Source organism: Syngnathus typhle, linkage group LG21, assembly GCF_033458585.1.
Source record: "Syngnathus typhle isolate RoL2023-S1 ecotype Sweden linkage group LG21, RoL_Styp_1.0, whole genome shotgun sequence".
In the NCBI taxonomy this organism is placed as follows: Eukaryota; Metazoa; Chordata; class Actinopteri; order Syngnathiformes; family Syngnathidae; genus Syngnathus; species Syngnathus typhle.
This window is the reverse complement of record NC_083758.1, coordinates 6,888,690-6,909,336: the sequence shown is the minus strand read 5'-3', so window position 1 is coordinate 6,909,336 and position 20,647 is coordinate 6,888,690. Positions and strand designations below refer to the sequence as shown.

The window sequence follows — 20,647 nt, the reverse complement described above, 5'->3', positions numbered from 1 at the left end:
TTCCCCAAAACGAAATGGCATCTTTTCATCCCTGTACATTGCCTCGAGGTGGGATCATTTGTTACCCGGACAGTAATGAAGACGGCAGTATCGGAGAGTCCCGATGAACAGCGTGCAATTTATTTTGTTTTGTTCGCTCCAACAAGCTATCATCCAGAAACATCCTCGCCGATGCGTACATTACGCAGACTAGCCGATTGTTAGCCACCCCGTTGCCTTCATTTCCCGTGTAAATACTCCAGTGTCATCATTTATGCTGAATTCAATTATCATCAGTCAGAAATGGTCGTTCCGTCTCACGACAGAGGAAGAAAAATAAGAAGGCACTAGAGGACGGGATAAGCAAAAAAAAAATGCGTGGGAAACAGAAGGAATCTATCAAAAGTATAATGAAGATCAAAAGCAAGATGGTGGTTACAGTTTGCAGGGAAGCGTGTAATGAACTGAAGGCTTGTTTAGTGGCTGGCGCCTGCAAGCTGCGCACGCTGCGCACGGCGTGAACCCGTGCAGTTACCTTTCGAAGCCACCGGTGGGCCGGCAGGATGATTGATGGCGCTGCGCCGCCATTTGTGTTCATTTGCCGTGTTCGACTAAGTTTAAAATATCGGTGTAAACAATCTTGACAGAAAATGGCCAGACGGGGACGCGGATATTTCTTCCTGATTGCTTTGTGGGGAGGAAAAAAAACTCTTGTTGTGTCCTCCGCGTTTTCACTTTTGATTTGTTTACAAATTATTACCGTATTTTCCGGACTATAAGGCGCACCTTCAATGAATGGCCCATTTTAAAACTTAATCCTTATATAAGGCGCACCGGACTATAAAGCGCACCATTAATGAATCATGTCAGATTTTTAATCCAAATCAAATCATTCTCCATTTTATCTTTTTTATTTCAACTTCAGATGCAACAAATGACTTTATAATCACAAAATAATGATCCATAGTCTTTTTGATTCATGATTCATAGTCTTCAGCTGGCCACTTATGCTTGATTTCATGACACAATGCTTCGGGCCAGTTTGAATTTAGGAATTTAGTCCATATATAAGGCGCACTGGACTATAAGGCGCACTGTTGGTTTTTGAGAAGATTTTAGGTTTTTAGGTGCGCCTTATAGTCCGGAAAATACGGTAATTTGAAATCAGACACTGCTGTTCAAATGTTTTTCAAAGATAAATCAAAAATTGCTAGCAACGTCTGTGAACACACATGAAATCGACGCACAGTTTGTCTTTTGCGGGCCGCATAAAATGATGTGGCAGGCCGTATCCGGCCCCCGAGCCTTATGTTTGACACCGATTGATTCACACTGTGAAATTGATGTGTTGCTTTGTTTCGGAGGACTCGAACATTTGTTCCCCGCGTACAAGAAATGTTATGACTGTGAATTGCGCAATTGTCCTGAGCGTAATTAGCTTAAGGCGCTGGGAGCGAATGACAATGGTGATGCTTATCCTTGGTGCATCTGCACAATGTGTCTTGACGACTTTGCAGCACAGATTGCGATGATGGCTGGCACAGCAGGTCTTCCATCCTCCTCAAATATGATCCATTCCTACTCCAACAAAGCAAGGCTGCGCTCATTGTGTTCAAGGAAAAAAAAAATTAAAAGCCACCTGTCATGATGGAAAAAAGCCTCGAAGTTAGCACACAACGTTGATTAGCGCCGGGCTAAAACGCAACGTGGACGAAAGATACATTCCGGTTTGAAAAATCAATGAGTTTTCCCAAATGAAAACATTATCGCGTTTGCAGGCGTTGGTTAATTACTTTTTTATGTTAGCTTTTTGCCTGTGCGTGCAACCGATTAGAGTTGCTGAATTACTGCAAATTAGAAGCAGTACTGTTTAATTGTGCCGCCTCAGCCGGACTGTAACTTCCTTGCTTTCATTTTGATTTTTTTTTTTCTAAATCATAATTTTATTTTATTTTTATTTCAGACTGTGACTCCATTTTGTTTTTAAAAGCATAATTATTTAGTTTTTTTTTTTAATCCACTCAGGATTTTTAATTTCGCTAAGAATTTTTTTTTCAATTTTTACACAGATTAATCAAGTCATCGGATAAAATTGTTTTTGTTTTTTTTAGATAACGAAGACATTACTCAACCATTAATACTGCAAACATAAAATACCCGAGTAATTTTTCGAATCAAATTATTCCAATTACCCGATGAATCGTCTCAGCCCTGAATTTCAGCGGTGTTACTTTTTAACAATAGTGATTCATACATCAATTATTATCTAGGACAAAAATCTGCTTATGCAGATCCAGTAGCGGAAAGTCCTGTCACTGCTTCTACCGCTGATTCCCAACGAGATTTTAATATGCGCTGATGATGAATATCAGCCTCCGCAGCACTAATGAGCCTGATGGGTGCAACCTACAGTGAGGAGCACATCCATATATTTTACGCCAACTTAGGAGCGAGGACTTCCTCTCCTCCTCATCTTTCGTCCTAATTCTCATCAATCATCATTTGAGCACACGCATGTGCATTGCTCGTTAGTCGCCGCATTGATCTGACCCAAAGTCGGGCTCGGCTCGGCTCGTCATGGAGGAAGATGATATGTAATCTATTAGTAGCTAGCTGCGAGAACCACGCTTCCAATTAGTGGAAAAGCCCTCCGTGGAGTAATATCATTCAATCTTGTTGATTTTTCTTTTCTTTTCTTTTTTTCTTCCCACCAAGAGTGATAAGACTGCGGCCATCAATAAGTTATCACGGGAAGCTCTTATTTGCTTCGGAGCTGCAGGTTAGCGTACTCATCGAGTGAGTGTGACAGCCCGTCATTTTCATCTGTACGTGGACACCTTGTGAGGAATATTTATGCAAAGGGAAACACTTAAGAGGCCCTGGCAAACAGATATGCACCAACAGCCCCCAGTGGATATTTGATGTGCTCTGACAAATCTGCTGTGACAGCCTGTCTGGACTTTTCTGGATATACGCCGCATTGTGTGTTTGCAATCAAAGTGTAGCGGTTGATTTAGCAAAGGTTGGTGCTCCTGGAAAAAAAATGTTTTTGCTGACGCAGGCGTTTTTGGAAGTGCCTTTAGAAATGATTGCCACGTGGCTGGTCAGTAATGCAATTTTGTAGCTTTTTGAAATATATTTTTGTATAAGGCGTCGGAGTCAAACCCGGGGGCCAGAAACGGCCCGCCCACATAATTCTATATGGCCCGGCCAAAACAAATGAGTAAAATTACAAATTGAGATATCGCACGTCATTTTTCGTCTCTGATTACATTGATCATGATTGATCACGCTTGAAGCAATATCAGATTGTGTAAATATATGATACAAGTTTAAAAGTCTACGGCTTCCATGAGGCCAATCCATTTTTACTGTGCCATTAAAAGCAATCGGGGCTTTGTTATTGCTATTCATAGGTCATCTGCTTTTTTTCCCCCCCTGCGCCCATAAAGGACTCTTACAAGCCAGCAATAGCGTGGACTTGCAGCAGGACTGTAAATGCATGTTGACATTTCACTTCTCATTTGAACGTGGGCGCCTGTAGCTACACGAGCTGACCTACCAGGAAGTTTGTAACTTTAATAAGTGTATAATTCAAAGGTATTAAAAAAATGCCTGCGGCCGTTGGAATGTTCTTTGTGATTTTCGCAGTTTACGCAGCGCTATCACATTTTAAATTCGAGGTGGCTTGAAATAATCTTGAAAAATTGGGCCATTTGATTCAGATTAATTCTTATTAAATTCATTAATTATATTTTATTAATGTATTTATTTTCGGTGTATTTTTTTTTATTTTTAAATACACCGCTGGACACTTACCTGCTCCCCACGATCATCAAATTGCAAGCCGCCCCCCCCCGTGACGACGATCCTTGGAAAATAAAAAAATAATCTGCACTAATCGGCGCGGTACGACCCGTTCCATAATCTCCCATTTTATATCAGCCTCGGTACAGATTTGTCTTTTAGGTGATTTGGGTGGTAAAAATAACTAAGGATGCAGCGAGAAGACGCATAATTTTCTCATCCTGGCAGCAGATTAAAGGGCGACTGCTTCTTTTCACGTCGGATTTCAGCGAAATCCGCAAAGGTTTTTTCTTTTCTTAATATAGGTTGCTCAGACTATAAAAATAAAAAAAACAGCCACCAATACATGCGAGTGTCGAGGAAAGCATCCATTTTTATCACCGATTATTTCATATCAGTTTTTTTTTTTGCTTATTGTGTTTGTACTTTTTTGGAGTGCACATCTAAAGTCCACAGTTGCAGTCTGATCCAGGCATTACCTGAGGAGTGGCCCGTGTCATATTTTAACTCCCTTTGTCTTTGACAGATGGCTTGCCTCTAAAAGCCTCTGTCCACGGTGCTGAAGGCTGGGCCTGACGTACGAGCGCCGAGCCCCGTTTGATAAATCCACCATGTCACTCGGCGCCTGACAGCCATTCATCATGCTTGACTTTCTCCTACGAAATGTTCCGTGTGCCGGATAATTCAGTGGGCCCGATAAAATGCCAGTCCTGGAGCTTTTTTTTTTTTTTTTTTTGAATGGCCTCCATCACGCCCCCGTGCAACTCCTGCCTGCTGTGCTCTTCAAACTACAGGGACATTTTGTTCGTGACTAAGCATTGCCGCTTTTTGTTTTTCGGCAAAATATTAGACATTCACACAAGTCGAAAAGCAACCCTCTTGATGTCCGTATTTTATCCGACAAGTTTTGCTTGTAGCGTCACCAATCGGTACAAATAATTTTGGGACAAATGAATGAGAGTTAAAAAAAGAAAAAGACCAAACATTGGCAGTTGTTTGTAAAAGAAACAATGACATTTATTTATTTTTTTCTTAGCACTTTACTTAATAAGTCTGTTGTGCCCGTGAATCACATATAGAACAGTTATAATATAAAAATGGCTTTTAACTTTACACCCAAAGCAACAACGAAATAGTTTTTTTTTTTTTTTTTTTTTTTAAATATGTTTGCTAAAAATACTGACAGGGTATTCTTCACGTCATACTGGAGAATAGCTTGCGATTCTGCAATGAGTACATAGTCGTGTTTTTGTCTTTTTTTTTTTTTTTTTGCTGCTACTAACATATTTATTCCCGTTGATTCTTCTTCATGTAGTTCTTTTTTTAGGCACTTACCAGGGTACTCCAGACGACATATTTTTCCGGCCATAGCATAGCGGCCGCCACACTTGTAGTCCGTTTCCACCCCCCTCCCCCCCCTAATCATAGTTGAAAAGAGAACTACAGCGCATTTCTTCCCAAGATAGCAAATTTTGTAGCAGAATTCCATTAAGTTTAATGTGACATTGTAATCAAACATAGTCAGCCACTTGCCTAAACTTCCAAGCCAATTATTTAAACTGCTGCGATACAGTGGAGCTGTGGTAACATTAACGTAATAGAATATATAACAATAGTTCCATGAAAAAAAAAAAGAATTTATCTTAAATACAAAAGAGGGTATGTTTCATCAAAAGGCTTTACACCACTGTTATTTGTCTAATCTACTAAACCCCCCCCCCCCCCCCCCCCACCCCGGTATAGACAGGTGTTATTATTGTTTCGCTAACTCGCCTATGGATGTTTGACAAAGCACAGACGGTATTGCTTGGGACCACACAGACAGTTCCACAACTTGAACAAATTGAACAGTCAGTTACAATAGATCTGACCCTCCCTCTCGTGATCATTCCATAACTTTTCTTTCCGCCAACCGTGTTTTCCGTCTTCTGGCAGTTAATCGCCTCATCCGACCGGTCAATGTACGTCGTAGTTGCTAAGCCCACCCCATCAGCTGAGTTCCTGGACTGGGATTTTCAGTTGACATTGTTCCATCCCAGTCCAATCGTAGAGTATCTGAGCCATGGGGTTGCTTTTTAAACAGTAGTCGTCCAACCTGCCTCCAGTCGAGTCCAATCGGCGTAGCTCCTTAAAAGGCATTGTCAGATACGTTGATGACCGTCGCTTTCACTTCCACACCATTCGGCAGCACCCTACCGGAAAAGCGAAAGAAAGTCGGGCGCCCGTCTGAAGCTTCCGTCGGTAACAGCAAAGCTTTGGAGTCGCCTTTCCTTAAATCCCCATTAAGTTGGTGGATCCTCAGAGACACATAAATAAGTAGACAGCCCAGTGAAATTCCAGCTAGGAGCACACCAAAGGATGTGATTAGCGCCGTGTCCCATTTTTCCGTGTCCTTGCCCGTGAGCTCTAATCCCTTGGTGGTGACATTGACACATTTGGTGTCGTGCTTGTAATGGATACTGCGGACGTCCACGCATACTATATACTGAGTGGCAGGGCTGAGATGGGTAAGGTTGTACATTTGGATGTCAGAGGGCACCCTGGTGGAAAAGGAAGCGGCAGGATGGTGAGCGTTTGACAGGGCGTACCATTTAATACTTGGAGCCAGTGCGCCCGGACTCGACTTCCACCAAACCAGGACGGCGTTGGTCTCGACCGACTTGACCTTGACATCCAGAGAACCGTTTGCGGGTTGTGGGAAATATCCGTTCACCTCCACGGAAACCGACTTGAGATCGGCTCCGACGACGTTGTGGGCCACGCAAGTGTAAGGACCCGCTTCTTTTTCGGTGATGTCGTAGATGTCAAAGGTCCCTTCCGGGTGCATGTAGAACTTATCGGACACCGTGTTGGGCATGACTTTATTCCCGGACGGGGTGATCCAGTAGATCTCCGGCTCGGGTTCGGCAAAGGCCCTGCAATGGAGCGACACGGAGTTCCTGCTCCGTACTCGGATGTGCCCGGGCATACTTTCGGGGGATATGAGCGGCAGACAAATCTCCATCATCTCCCTGAAGTGAACCTGTCGGACATGCTGGCCCTCGTACTCCGGAGGCTCGACGCAGTAGAGCGAGTCGGGCTCCATGAAGCGAATGTTGGTCTTGTTCATGTTCATCCAGCGTACCACGCAGTCGCAGCGAATGGGGTTGCTATGCATGCTAACCTCTCTGAGATTTGGCAGCGACTCCACGGTAATTCTGTGGAGGGCGCTGAGAGCGTTGCCGTTGAGCATGAGCGTTTCCAGCCGCGGCAGTTTGTAGAACGCGTTGGGGTGAATGTAAGATAGTTTGGGGTTATTGGTGGCTTCTATTTTGGTGAGCTCAGGCAGATTATTGAGGGCGAAGCTGTCGATGGAGACAAGCTCCGGCATGCTATTAATCCCCAGCTCCTTTAAATGCAGCATGTCCACAAAATCCCCTCGCTGTATTCTGGCAATTGGATTTTTATTCAGATCCAAAAATTTCAAGTTTTTTGCATTTCTCAAGGCGGAATGCGGCACCTCCGGGAAAGTGTTATCATAGAAGGAAATGCTTTCTAAGTTATCGAGGCCCACCAAAGCCTTGTCGGGGAGCTGCGACAGGTTCATTCTGGTGAGAACCAGACTGCGGAGGCTGCCGAGAGGTTTGAAATTCATCTCGTCGATAGAGAGCACGGGATTCTCGCCGATCATTAGAATCTCCAGGTTGGGCATGGGTTGGAACCACTCTCTGCGAATCACTTTCAGCTTATTAGAATTGAGATGGAGTCGTAGAAGCTTGCCGAGACCCTGGAAAGCCATTTTGGAAATGAAGGAGATGAGGTTGTGATTGAGATAGAGCTCTTGAAGATTCGCCACCTCCGCCAGACATCGGTCGGGAAGTTCTTGTATTCGGTTCTCCTCCATATGTAGCGACAGAAGCTGAGACAGAATCCCGAGATGGACGTCGTTCATGGACGAGATGTTATTTTGCGATAAATCAATCTCGGTGATGTTGGCGAGGTAATCCAAGGGGTTGTCTATTTTTGCAACATTATTCGTTTGCAGTAACAGTACTTGTGTACCCACGGGTAGTTTCTCCGGCAGGTTAAACAGTCCCAAATCATTACAGTCAACAGTCTGGGCCTCCATGTATACAGAACTCGGGGAGAACCAGGGTCTGTCCTCGCATACGCAAAGTTTGGGGCAGTCCGGCCGTTTATCAACGGCCACAACAAAAGAAGCCACGGCCAAGCCGACAAAGAGACGATCCACAAACGACACCTCCTTCATATTGGTCTCCGGTCGGAAATCGGTCCTCCTAAATTATGTATTCTTCGCTGTTCACGGGTGATGAATAATTTGTTGCATCTGCTGAGGTGAATGACTCACCAGCCCTGCCACCTCCACATTCCACTGCAGCAGAGCTTCCCCGAAAACTCTCAAGAGACTCGTTTTGTTGTTGTTGTTGTTCTTGTCTTGCTGTGCAATTGCCCTTGGAGGCAATTGCTAATCACTCAAAGTCAGGGTGCAGGGCCAAGACTGCAGTCAGGTAGACCAGAGGAATTGGGTTGGAGCATCCGTAAAATCTCTCCTTCTCTTTAGAAAGACAGACGTCCCGGCTGATTGTCGTCCACTGCCCGGTCCATTCCAACCTGTAAGACAAGAAACGAGCCATGAATGAGCGAGACGTAATAACATGTAACGGGGCCAACCATTTGGACGTGTTGACATTTATTATTAAGGCATAGTGATATATGTTGACATTTATTCACACTCACTTTAGAACAGAGCCATGCTTTTAAAAATGCTTGACCTTCTGGGCATTTTTTTTTTTTTGGAAAATGCCATTTGCCCTAATGCCAGTCTGTTATTGGTTAAAACGGAAGCTTTATTAGGATTCCCAACTGGCCGACGTCCTGCGGCTTAAATATTAGGCGCATGGGAAGCTCCTTGGAAATCTCTGTAATATGTCAGTCACCATAGCAACAAGTCGACAGGCAGCCAGGGGGAAAGTGCAAGCTTGAACCGAGTGCCGTTTGCGGATGTAAACAGCTAACAATAAGCTTTTTGTAATGGAGGATAATTAATGTCACGGCCATCATGACATTGGGATAATCAAATGAATTTGCTTTTCATTCTTCATAAAGACACGGAATGCCCTGCAAACACAAACTGCGCACGTGGGGGGGTCGTGGGAAATATTTACGTCTTGATTGTTTGCAAATTACAAGCAATTGTGCAAAGGAGAGTCACGTGTCATTCGCAATGTCAGCATAAACAGACGCACTGATATTTTCCTTCTACTATAATAAGAAATAGAAATAAATAATCAAATGGTCAAACCCTGTTAATGCCGTGTTGTTATCAAGAAATATTTTTTTTGCATTCAAATATCCTCTCGGATATCCAGTCTTCTATTTGTTTCCGTGACCTTATGACCTCGTCACGTGGCCACGGCTCAGACTTGATTTTGTAACCGTGACATTTGTAAATGCCTCTTAATGAGATTAATGAGAGATGCGTTTTGATGGCGCTAGTGATATTCCGGGCCCGATAAAATGAGGGTAAATTATGACGATGGCTGGAAAGCCAGGACCAGAAAAGAAAAATGGTTTCATTTCATCACAGCCGCTGTTTCCACCTCAGTGGTCACAAGGGAGACGCGGGGAATAAAATAGCCAACAATGAAAATATATAAATAAATGGCCACGAACGCTGCAGAAATGCTGCAGTTTGCCGTGCCAGGGGTTCATTTCTCAACCTTTGCTCCAGCACGAGCTGAGAAGTGGAAGGAATGGGGGAATGTTCAGCCAGTGCACGACGACTTGAAGTGTTTTTTTCCTAAAGCAATCGGGCACTTTAATAAGCTGCAAAGCATTCTGATAGAACAGGCTGAGCTTCATTGTGGACATGAACTACTTAGTGAACCTCACCCAGGACACCTCGGCCAGTGGGAGCAATGCCTCACTTGTATTTTGTGACTGTTTGAGAGAAGGAATCATTACCCCTTTTTTGTTTAACGTTCAGCGTTATCTGGCCCGCATTGATTAAATGTAGGGTGAGATTAGGACGGTTTAACTAACAATTTACAAGCTGGTGTGTCTTGCAAACACAATTCCTTGGCATTAAATGAGTACGCGTTGCTCTCGGTGATCATCGACGATATGTTTGGAAATGGGCGTGACAAATAGTGCAGGCACTGGTTTCAAACTCAATCTTGAATCTAGCAGATGTAATTGCCGACATAGAGACGTAATTTACATTTGGCTGGAATTATAATATATTATATATTATATTATATTATATATATTATATTATTATATATTTATATTACAGATTTATATTATATTATATATGTATATTATATATTTATATTACATATTTATATTATATTATATATGTACATTATATATTTATATTACATATTTATATTATATTATATTATATTATATTATATTATATTATATTATATTATATTATATTATATTATATTATATTATATTATATTATATTATATTATATTATATTATATTATATTATATTATATTATATTATATTATATTATATTATATTATAAATTATATTATAAATTATATGTTATGTTATGTTATGTTATGTTATGTTATGTTATGTTATGTTATGTTATGTTATGTTATGTTATGTTATGTTATGTTATGTTATGTTATGTTATGTTATGTTATGTTATGTTATGTTATGTTATGTTATGTTATGTTATGTTATGTTATGTTATGTTATGTTATGTTAGAAAGGCAAATACAAGCTCGACGTGCGTAAGTTGTTACAGGAAAGTCATTGAAATCTCCAACCGAGCGTTACATCATCAACAGCCGGTAGTTATCGGCTACAAATCTTGAAAGTACTTGACACACATTACAGCTTTGACATTTGCGCAAAAGCCGAAAGAGGTCCTTTATAGGTCAGTGTCAGGTGTTCAGTCATGGAGCTAACACGAGCTCCCAGGTGTCAAAAGATGAACAAGAAGGGAATCATTCGTGCGGCATGTGTCGGAATCCCTGCGGTTTTGTTTGTGTTGCGCCTTTTATTTATTTATTTATTTTTAAAAATATAACTCAGGCATATGTTTTATTGGGCACTTTGGTTTTTTGACATATGCGCCCAGATGACACCATTTACGGACCATTTGTGCTCACATTTGCAGTTGTGTCAGGCTAATCATGATAAAGCTGAAATTGGATGAGTTTTCATCACAGTTGAAGGTGAAAAGCTTTTTCATTCATCTCTTGGCAGCGTCTCGCACTTCCTTTCCCACTGGGCCACCTCCATTATGCGCTGAGGCTGTTCTGGACAGTAATGGCACAAATACACTTTGATTGGAGACCAGTGAGATATGACCACTTTAAATTAATGAGTGTTCACACCAGGGGCACAAAAGCGTTGGTCCGGGTGGCTCTGCGGCACTAATTCAGGCCTGCTGGCCGACTCGAGTCGGCCATGTCGCCCAACGAGCGGGCAGAACTGTTTGTTTTATGCTGTTTATTGAGAAGGGCTATAAATCTTCTCTCTGGCTTCATGGGGCTTGGATGAGATTTAGTGGAGCAAGGACATAAAGATGATTGCTTTGCCGCAGGTTGGGTATTCATCTGTGCCCCGTGTGGTTACAGGGTGACCTACAGTACCTGTAAAAAAAAAAAAAAAAAAAAGGAAAATTAAATGACTTATACTATACAAAGTACGCCAAGTGGCGGGAATTTGTCCGACTTTGGAAAACGTCGGTTTTGGTGGTGAGCGTATTGGCCCACGGGGAGGCCTGAATGGTCAGGGGTGTCAGAGACTAGAAAAAGATGTTTTAAAAAGACGAAAGGTCATAAGAATGACAAGAAATATCTCTATTTTTTTTTAAAGGGAAGACAATTTTGTAATTTAAGGTCGATGCAAAATTCGACACACAAAATGATGTGGCAGGCCCTAACCTGGACCCCGGGCCTCGAGTTTGACACTCATGATCTAAATAAGGTTCTGCCTCTGCTGAGTGGTGCTAAAAGTATTTTTTGGAGTTTGTACTCGCCCTCTCTCTCTATTCAAATCCTTTTTATTACAGCTCTGTTGAACTAATGAGCCAATGTGTTCATCTGCCTTTCCAAACCAGCTTCAATCTGTCTACTTTGATTCCAATAAACCTTTTTATGTCTGCACAAGTTTCTAGTAGTAATTGTAGTCGTGCTGCTTTCTGCTTGCTTCTGCAGCTACAAGTCAGGCTCACTTTGGACCATGTGGATCTTTCTCTCTGACGGAACCCGCCTTCAGGTCGGCGTGGATCAAGAGGTAGGCCATCTCGTAATTGATAGTACAATCTGTCCTTGGGGGAAACAATTATCCTTAAAATGCTCCTCCACGAGCAGCATATTGGATGGAGCCTCCACCAAGGTGTATGTGGGGTACATGACTATGAATTTGTTGTTAAGTGCTTCCTTAGAAAATGTGAGTAGCCCTAATATGAACGTCCTTAAGGTGGAATAAGGCCAGGATAAAGATAATTAGACAATTTGTAATTTTAGTATTGGCACATGAATGTCTTCCTGGGCCACATAAAACGATGCGGTGGGCCGTATCTGGCCCCCGGGCCTTATGTTGAGCTATGAATTGAAAGGGCAATAGTGAATAAGTGCATCTCTAATATTTCCATTTCTAGACGCCATACGTGTGTAACACTGACTTGACGTGACCAAGCCCCTTCCGATCCTCTGGTTAAGCCCCTCGGTGGGTGGGTACGGCTGCGAGGCTTCACTGTCATTCCCTATGCCCTTCACCTTATTGATTTACTATTATACTTTCACCAAGCTAAGAAGGAGGTCCATTAAAGGGAAACCTTCTTTGCGGGGCCATGTATGCATAATGAAGCAATCCGTGTGCACGCTGGCGTTGGACGCGTTTCCTTCCTTGTACAGACGAGGCCTTTGGCGAGTTGATCGTTAATGCAAAAATCAATGTTCCAAATTAACCACAGGACCCCCGTCTCTGTTTTTTTTTAGCCCTTCCCTGGATACGACTTGCCCTTGGGTTCAAAGTACACACGCAATGCTATCGAACGCTAGCTAGCGCTGCATTAACGGCGTTGCGCAAACACATACAAGCGTCGATTCGCTGATGGTGTAAAACACATAGTAGAGAAGCGTTGGAGTTCTTTCTAATTTACTGCATCTATTAAACCAAGGTATCCACCTTAAGGGTGCCACGGATAAGGTCAAAAGCATAGCAAGGAGTCCAACAGTCATTTTTGCGGCGGTATAATCGCACTCACTCTTGACAAAAAATCTGCATAATGTACCGTGCATTGCTGCTAGCCAGAATGAAAAGGGGGGGGGCGCCAGTGGCGTATCCCTCAAAGTCGGAGCCAAATTGAATCTGCAGGTGCAAATGTGGCAAGTGTGCTGCCTCGGAGATGCGCAGCTATCTGTATTCATACGAATAATAAATGGCAGGTCAACACGCCGCCGGCCTGAAGTTGCCATGATAGGGAGAATTATGCACCAATGCAGAGCAACTTGATTTGGCCTTCATACATTCACAGCAATTTTGTTATATGGATTTGATGCGGTTTCAAATTTGACCAACATGATGGGATCTGAAAGAGATCTTTTTTTTTTTTTAACATATTTTCAGCTGTTTCTCTTTGTTGTGGGAGTTGAAAGCTGAGGAAAATAACGATGATCTGCAAGTTGAATTTGCCAAAGTATTTTTGGGGGCCATGTCTTTTATATACGGTATAGGCTACAAAACAAACTGATTAATAACTAGTAATAGTAAAAACATATAACGTGAATTTAATGCGCAATTTTTCTTCGTGGGCCACAACAACTGATCGTATCTGGCCCCCCGGGCCTTAAGTTTGATATCGGTCCTGTACTCAATGTCGCCCTCTGTTGGCTACTTAATTCCATTACATTTAAAGCTATGATTTTTCGGCTTTCATCGGCCCGTCTCTGAAGAAATGTACTAAACTTACCTCAACTTAGTCTTCATTGGTTTAACTTGCGTTCAACTCTGTGATTCTGAACACTGCACGAGAAAACTCATCATTGATTCATCAGGCCCAAGGCGCCGCCGTGTTGTGTACGTACGTAGCAGTCGGAATGTAGAACAGATGGACCATGTAGAAAAAAAACTTGGATGTTATCTAGGTTGTCTTCCCATGCTTGGCATACGTTGCAATCATGTTCAACTATTTCAATATGGTCTCGTTCAATTTGAAAGTGGAACGATTCGATTCAGTGGGATTACGAGTCGGATACATCTCAGTTCGAGAGGTTTATCAATTTACATGTATGCGAATGAACTTGTTAGCATTGTAAATGTAGCATTTCTCTCCGGTACGCTAATTCGTATTTGAAAGTGGAAAGACTTGATTCAGTTTGATTCAATCGCATGAATCGAAACCCGTTTCCCGATTCGATCGAGTACATTCCGATTCAAATCGTTTTTTTTATTTTTTTTATTACAACCCCTAATAAATAAAGTTCCGTGACGGCACTGACGATATTTTTTGCGATTATATTGAGCATTATTCGGCTTCCAGATGCAAAAATAAATTGCATAAGTCACGCAACACAAAAGCCGTATCAAATGTCACCGTGACCTTTTCGATATGGTCTCGCAAAAGCCACAGTGACAAAATCTTTTTATACATCCTTTTGTTTGCGGGCATTTTGATGTAGCCTGTCGAATATCTCCGGAACAAAGCTCTGCACTCCATCTTTCCTGTTGCCCTCTTATTCCATTTTAAATGTCTTTCTCTGACTCTTTGGGAGCTCAGGATGCTATCAGCGACCCCCCCCGCAGCTTTAGCGTGAATATGTTTACATGCATTTCGCCCGGCGTGAGCTCCTGCGGCATCTCGTTACTATCCTGGCGCCAAACGTAGGAGATATCCTGGGATTCTTATTTATTTATTTTTTTAGTTCCCGCCCCCAAAACATTCATCACCTTCCTGGGACTTGCTGCCCTCTGCATACAAAGAAATGCATAACAGCGAACCCCCACAGTGTGATTGACGTTCCCCAAGTCTACACAAGGCCACTGCGGGTACAATATCTTTTCCCACCACACACAGCCAAGCTCACCTTATTGCATCAAGATCAATAGTCAATTCCCCGAGCCATTCACGTTAAGCATATGACTTGTTGTGGACATGTAATATTGATTTTGTTTTGCGCCCAAAATAATGAAGGCAGGCCATTAGTGCTGTGCTCTACTGTTTTGTTTTGTCCCGCTGCCAAGGAGAAACAATGCATTTAATAATCATAAACTCCTTGTCGGACTTTACTGCTTGCCCCGGAGGGTCATTTGGAACAAGGACTCTCGGCAAGCATGAAGATTTCCTCAGTATTTAAATGTGCCACGTGATGCCAATGTGCGTTTTATCCCCCCCCCCCCCCCCCTCCCTCAGGGAAGGCCAAATGTATTCTTGCCAAACTGCCAGCATTGTGCTCCACCTGCCTTCACATCATCCACTGGGTGACTTACATTTTGGACCAAGAGGGCATGAGAAGCGCGAGATAAACGCCCTGTGAGACGAGAGAGCACGCACGCACTGCACTTTCTCTCTCTCTCTCTCTCTCTCTTTTGCCAGATGCCTGCTGTGTGGGTGTGCACGAACGCGCACATGCAGCGAGGATGCTGAGGGGAGCTCAAAGATGCCTCACAGTGGCGGCTTTAATTACGCATCGGGTGCACGACACAAAGGCATCCGAATCAGTTCAGCCGATAGAGAAAGTAGTGTGTGCATGTCCCACACATGGGGGGGGTGAAAATAAAGCTTGCAAATATCTAATGCACTTACATGGTGGCAACCATGGAGGAAGAAAGGAGGGGGTGCTGCCATCATTGGATTTCTTCGAAACGTGTGCGCTCGTGAATCCCGACCCGGGGACACATCCAAGTGCGCGCCGTTTCACTTGCACACTTTGCACCATCCAGCAAAGCCCTCTTTGCATGTTAACGCGACGTCGATCACGCGTCTGCGTGCTCGCATGACGCGCGTTATGCGTAGTTGCGCAAAAAAAAAAAAAACGCGCACAATCGCGGCCAAACTGTCGTCATCAGCTTCAGCATTTTTTTATTTTTTTTTACAAGGTGCTATTTGTTGGACACACAAAAAATGGCTGATAAGGTGACGTAAAACAGCCTTTATTTGAATTAACTTGCAGCGTTCGGTGCGCGCATGCAATCGCCCAGCATTGAATCCAACCCCCCCCCAAAAAAAAGCTTTGCATTGCAGCTTCAATCGAAGTAAACTTACCGTTCGGAACATTGCGGATCTCGAAGCAGCCACTATATTCCCGTCAAGTGCACCGTTCTCTGACGAGATGCCAGTCAACAATGTGCGGTCCTTTCGTGCACGCGCTCCTCTCCAACAAACCCGAAGAAAGAAAGAAATTCTGAAAAAGTCCAAGTGTGCGAAAACACAAAGAAGGGGCTCACGCGTGTCCTTCCCTTGGCGTCCTCAGACAGGCTGACGGAGGCAGCATCCCTCTCCCCGTCCTCCGAGTGTCAGGCGGACCGAGTTGACGCGCCGCCGCCTCCTCACCAGTCATTAGTGTTCGGGGACTTAATCCCCGCCTCCCATGTTTTCAGCCAATTGCGTCAGAGGAGCTCACTGCATCTCTCCTCTGATTGGTCGAGTTAAGTTGTCGGTCATGCCTGACAGTCGCTGGTTCTCGTCTGTTGGAGGGGAAGAACGCTGCAAAAAATGTTCCTCGATGCAATATTGCATTTCGTTTTGACAACTTGTGTGCACACATATGTATAAATCTGAATATTTATAAATCTATATATGTATATAGATAAATATGCATGGATTTCACAGTAGACTTAATATTCGAGTATCACGTCAGGATTTTACTTTTATTTTGTGAGCCAAATATTTTTATATTGATACGTTTTGCAATTCAGAAGTCCAAATAATATATTTTGGGTTAGGGTTAAGTCAAAATAATATATTTGGACTGACCACCATTCCATTCAAATATGCAATTTTTATGGTTATTTTTTACAGCGTGCCGCAAAAAGGCAGAGCGAGGGAAATAAATGGATATCTGTACCTATTAGCTGCAGAGCTCCCCACTCAGATCCCAGGAGGCTTTCTAACACAATGTTCTACAAACTGATGATCCTGGAGGTCGGTCAGGGTTAGCCGCAGCCTCTCAGTGAGACAGAGACATCCCTCAACTGTCAGGCCGTAGAGTTCTGATCCAAAAGTTAGTTCTTCTGGAGGCTGGCTTGTATCCGATGGACTCTTTCCAAATCATTAATACGTTTCAGTATGTGATGTCACAGTGCATCCGATTTTGCAGTTGTAGCATTTTATTAATTTTATGAAATTTAATGAGTGACCTGTGCCTGTCATTTCAACGTGTGATGACTCAGCAATTTACCGTGCAGCCATTAACAACAACTACTGGAGGTGAGGAGGCTTGGCTAACAAGCTGACACACCACCTGACATTTATTGTTTTCAGCTACATTATTTGTGTATCAGGTTATAAATAGACAATTTGTTGGCGTATTGCAGGGAGTGACCCGGCAGGGTGAATGTTCAGAGTGGTAATATGTGTTACACTGGAAAGACTATTTTTAATTTCCCCAGACTGTTTGGTCTTTGGTGACTTGTGACGGTTCTCGCTGTCATCTCCAGAGAGCGACGGCAAGATTGCACGTTTTATTTGTCGACAAGATGCCTTTGTGTTCACATTAGAAGTTTTTGTGGCTCGTCCCATATGAAGCATGATGTATTGTCATTATTTGCCTGGTTATTTTTAGATGATGTTTGATAGCTTCTTGTACTTTTCTCCTTCAAAGAATGGTTTGGGTTTTGCCAGCCAGCCCCTGCCTGCCAAAAAAAAAAAAAAGAATTCAGCTATGTCATGTCACGTTATGTATAACAAGACATTGCTTTACATCAGCCTAACGTTTGATGACAACGGGTGTCCAACTCAAGGCTCGGGGGGCCAGATACGGCCCGCCACATCCTTTTATGTGGCCCGCTAAGACAAATTTTCCTTTGACTTTGCAAATTGTCTTCACTTTTTAAAAATAGAGATATTGCTAGCAATTATCATGCATCTTTTTTTAGATTTTAAAATTCTTTCGTACGAATGTAGTGCTAAATGTTTGAGGCTGATAGAAAAAAAGAATCATTGAAGTAGCCCGTACTGGAGAAATGGGGCAGCTGATTCAGCATTTTTTTTTTCTTCTCTCTCACTCATCTATACCTTCTAAGTTGACCGTGGAGACTTCATAGCTCATGAAGCAAGTCAAGGGTGCAGTCAACTCACCGTAAAACCACTCCAATAGACTCCAAGCCACAGGGGAAAGGCTGGATTGTTTCTGGACAAATGCAGAAAATTGGCCCGCCATGAAGAATCTGCGTTAAATTTAATGCAATAAAACACTATTTGGAGGAAAGAGGGGTGGACTGGAGGCTCCATGTGTTTACAGTGTAAATGATGTCTTTGCTCGCACTTGTTTATTGCGGAGTTTGGGGGGAATATTCCGAAGGCGTTTCATGGTGACATTTTGTGATGTGTTCCGCCGAGGGAGAAAAGGCCACGGAGGGCAGTGGAATTTATTGACTGAATTTCACAGTTATAAATGCTTTTTTTTTTTTTACAAGTGACATAAAGAAAATGATATGTCCTCTGCTGAGGCTGTGCACATCCGTGAGCTTGTTCCGTCTACCGGCAGCAGTCACGGCACTTATCGTGAATAACGTTACGCTCGATAGACTGTAACTTGGCTTCTGATAAAATATCGGGCAGAGAATTGGAAGATTACGGCCGAGTTTTTTTTAAACTCCCTACTGCTTTTCATGCATGGACTTGCTTTTCTACCTTTTGACATATTGCCTTCTGATGTAGTTGTGTATCTATAAATAAATGATGTAATATTTGAAGAAGAGGAGGCTTATTTGGGGATGAAAGGAACTAAAAGTTGTATTTCTCTCACACAAATGAAGTGGACACATGACAGCAGGCTCTCGCTAAACCGAAATGTCTAAATGATAGCGAGCCAGCTCAAACGTGTTGCAAACAACATGCCCAAGTGTTGAAAATTGAAATGAATGAGCTTGTTGAACAAATGTAATCACGGGATCTATTTCTCAGCTCAGTGGCTGCCCCCCCCCCCCCCCCCCCCACCTTGGTTACAGTTGCTATGCCGGTCAAATCCCATAACGGGCACATGAAGAGATGGATGCTGGCGTGACGATGTTTAGCCACTCGGAGAATGGAGTTGCCGCAGAAGTCTCTTTTTGACAAGCCAAACGTTGAGTGTTAAAGCCCAATGTGATCTCGCTAATCAATGGCGTCAATGGGTGTCAAACCCGAGGCACGGGGGCCGGATGCGGCCCGCCGCGTCCTTTTATGTGGCCCGCGTAGGCAAATCCAATTCATGTCAGTACTAAAAAAAAATAATAATAAATATAAAACAAAATCAAATTCATGTCAGTACTAAAAATAAATCATATAAAGTAATAAATAAATCATAAAAATTCCCAAAATAGCATTTTTTTTTGCCATTCATCTTTTCAAATTTCAAAACTGCTTATTTATCAATTTGTTTGTTGGCTTCGCCGTCAAATATGATTAAGCCCGCGCATGTCAGCGTGTTGCTTTCACTCCAAATCATCCCCCGTTGGTTTGCTCAGTCAGGCGAGAGTTGAACATTTGTATTCTTCGTCGTCCTCTTTGTGCTTTTCTTACTGGCAGGGCTTGAAGTTTGGGTCTTTTTCCACCGTGAGAGAGGCGAGGCGGAGGAATATCGCCTGAGGATGTTTCTTATCCCCTCAGCCCTGCTTGGATTCCCGCATATTACTGCACTTCATTCAACTTCCCCCCCCCCCCCCCCCCCCACTAATCACTCATCTTTTCTTTCTTATCTGACTTATATCTCTGGCTTTCAACTAGTCCTCTGCCCTCCTTACCTTTACATCTCCTCATCCCTTCCGGATTTTTAATTCCTCCTTTCATATGTCTTCCCATCGGCGTTACCTTTCTTCTATACTCCTTTTTTTTTCTTCACACTGCACCGTGAATCGGTAAACACAATTTCTTGCCGCTTTTAAATCGGGTTGCATTTGGATCCGCTGTACAATTCAATATATTCCATCACCCGGAGGAAAATGAAAAGGCAAATTGCCAGCAGGTGTTAACGAAAACACCTTGACTCGAATAAATGATTGGAATATCCATTGGAGTGGCTACGAAACACAGCAACATGATCAAATCGTGCTTTTATTTCACAACAATAATAATGTCTACATTAAACCCAAGGAACTGTACATAAAAAATATATATATTTTGCAATTCATTCTACATAGCGTGACAAAGAATAGGAGCTGTTTGTGTATTTACGACTTGCGTTTGGCACATTTGCCGGCGTAAATGATGCACGAATCAAAGTGCAGGATTAATAAGCAATTTATCCCGGAAGGGCCGCCGACGTCTCCTGCATGATGATTTGTTTACTTCCTTCCTTTGTTCGAGCGGATGCTCGCAGACACGCACCGCGAGTCATTTACACTCCCAAAGGCATTCGTCGTACGATAACTTTGATCAGCTGATCACATATTTGTTTGTCTGGATATAGCGTATTATTTTTAAATAAACTGTGAAAATGTAGTCATTTATATTTGGCCGGAAGGAAATAAAGCTTTCTTGAATTTATGAAAAAAAAATAAAAAGGAAGGGAAATAAAGGGAGAGGCAAATGAACTGCTGATTAGTTGGGCCTTTCAAATAAATGTGAAAGGAGTGGGGGAAAAAAAAAATCAACCAGCAATTACCAGAACCAATGCTTTAGACATTCAGAACTATCCTACTGGGTTTAAGAACAAAACAGAAAGTGGTGTCAGAGAAAAGTGACTGTCT

At 42.7% G+C, this 20,647-nt stretch overlaps 1 protein-coding gene across 2 annotated transcripts; it reads right to left on the bottom strand.

Annotated features, from left to right (window-relative positions):
• Window positions 1-5,513: 5,513 nt before the first annotated feature.
• LOC133145639 (leucine-rich repeat neuronal protein 3) lies at window positions 5,514-16,272 on the bottom strand. 2 transcript variants are annotated; one of them, XM_061269288.1, is made up of 3 exons: window positions 16,023-16,272; window positions 10,918-11,403; window positions 5,514-8,397 (listed from the first exon to the last, which is right to left on the bottom strand). In XM_061269288.1, exon 3 carries the CDS (start codon window positions 8,033-8,035, stop codon window positions 5,915-5,917), a length of 2,121 nt encoding a protein of 706 aa, XP_061125272.1. In that variant the 5' UTR covers window positions 8,036-8,397; window positions 10,918-11,403; window positions 16,023-16,272; the 3' UTR covers window positions 5,514-5,914. The 2 variants fall into 2 exon arrangements, with proteins under 2 accessions (XP_061125272.1, XP_061125271.1); XM_061269287.1 differs by lacking the exon at window positions 10,918-11,403.
• Window positions 16,273-20,647: the final 4,375 nt, after the last annotated feature.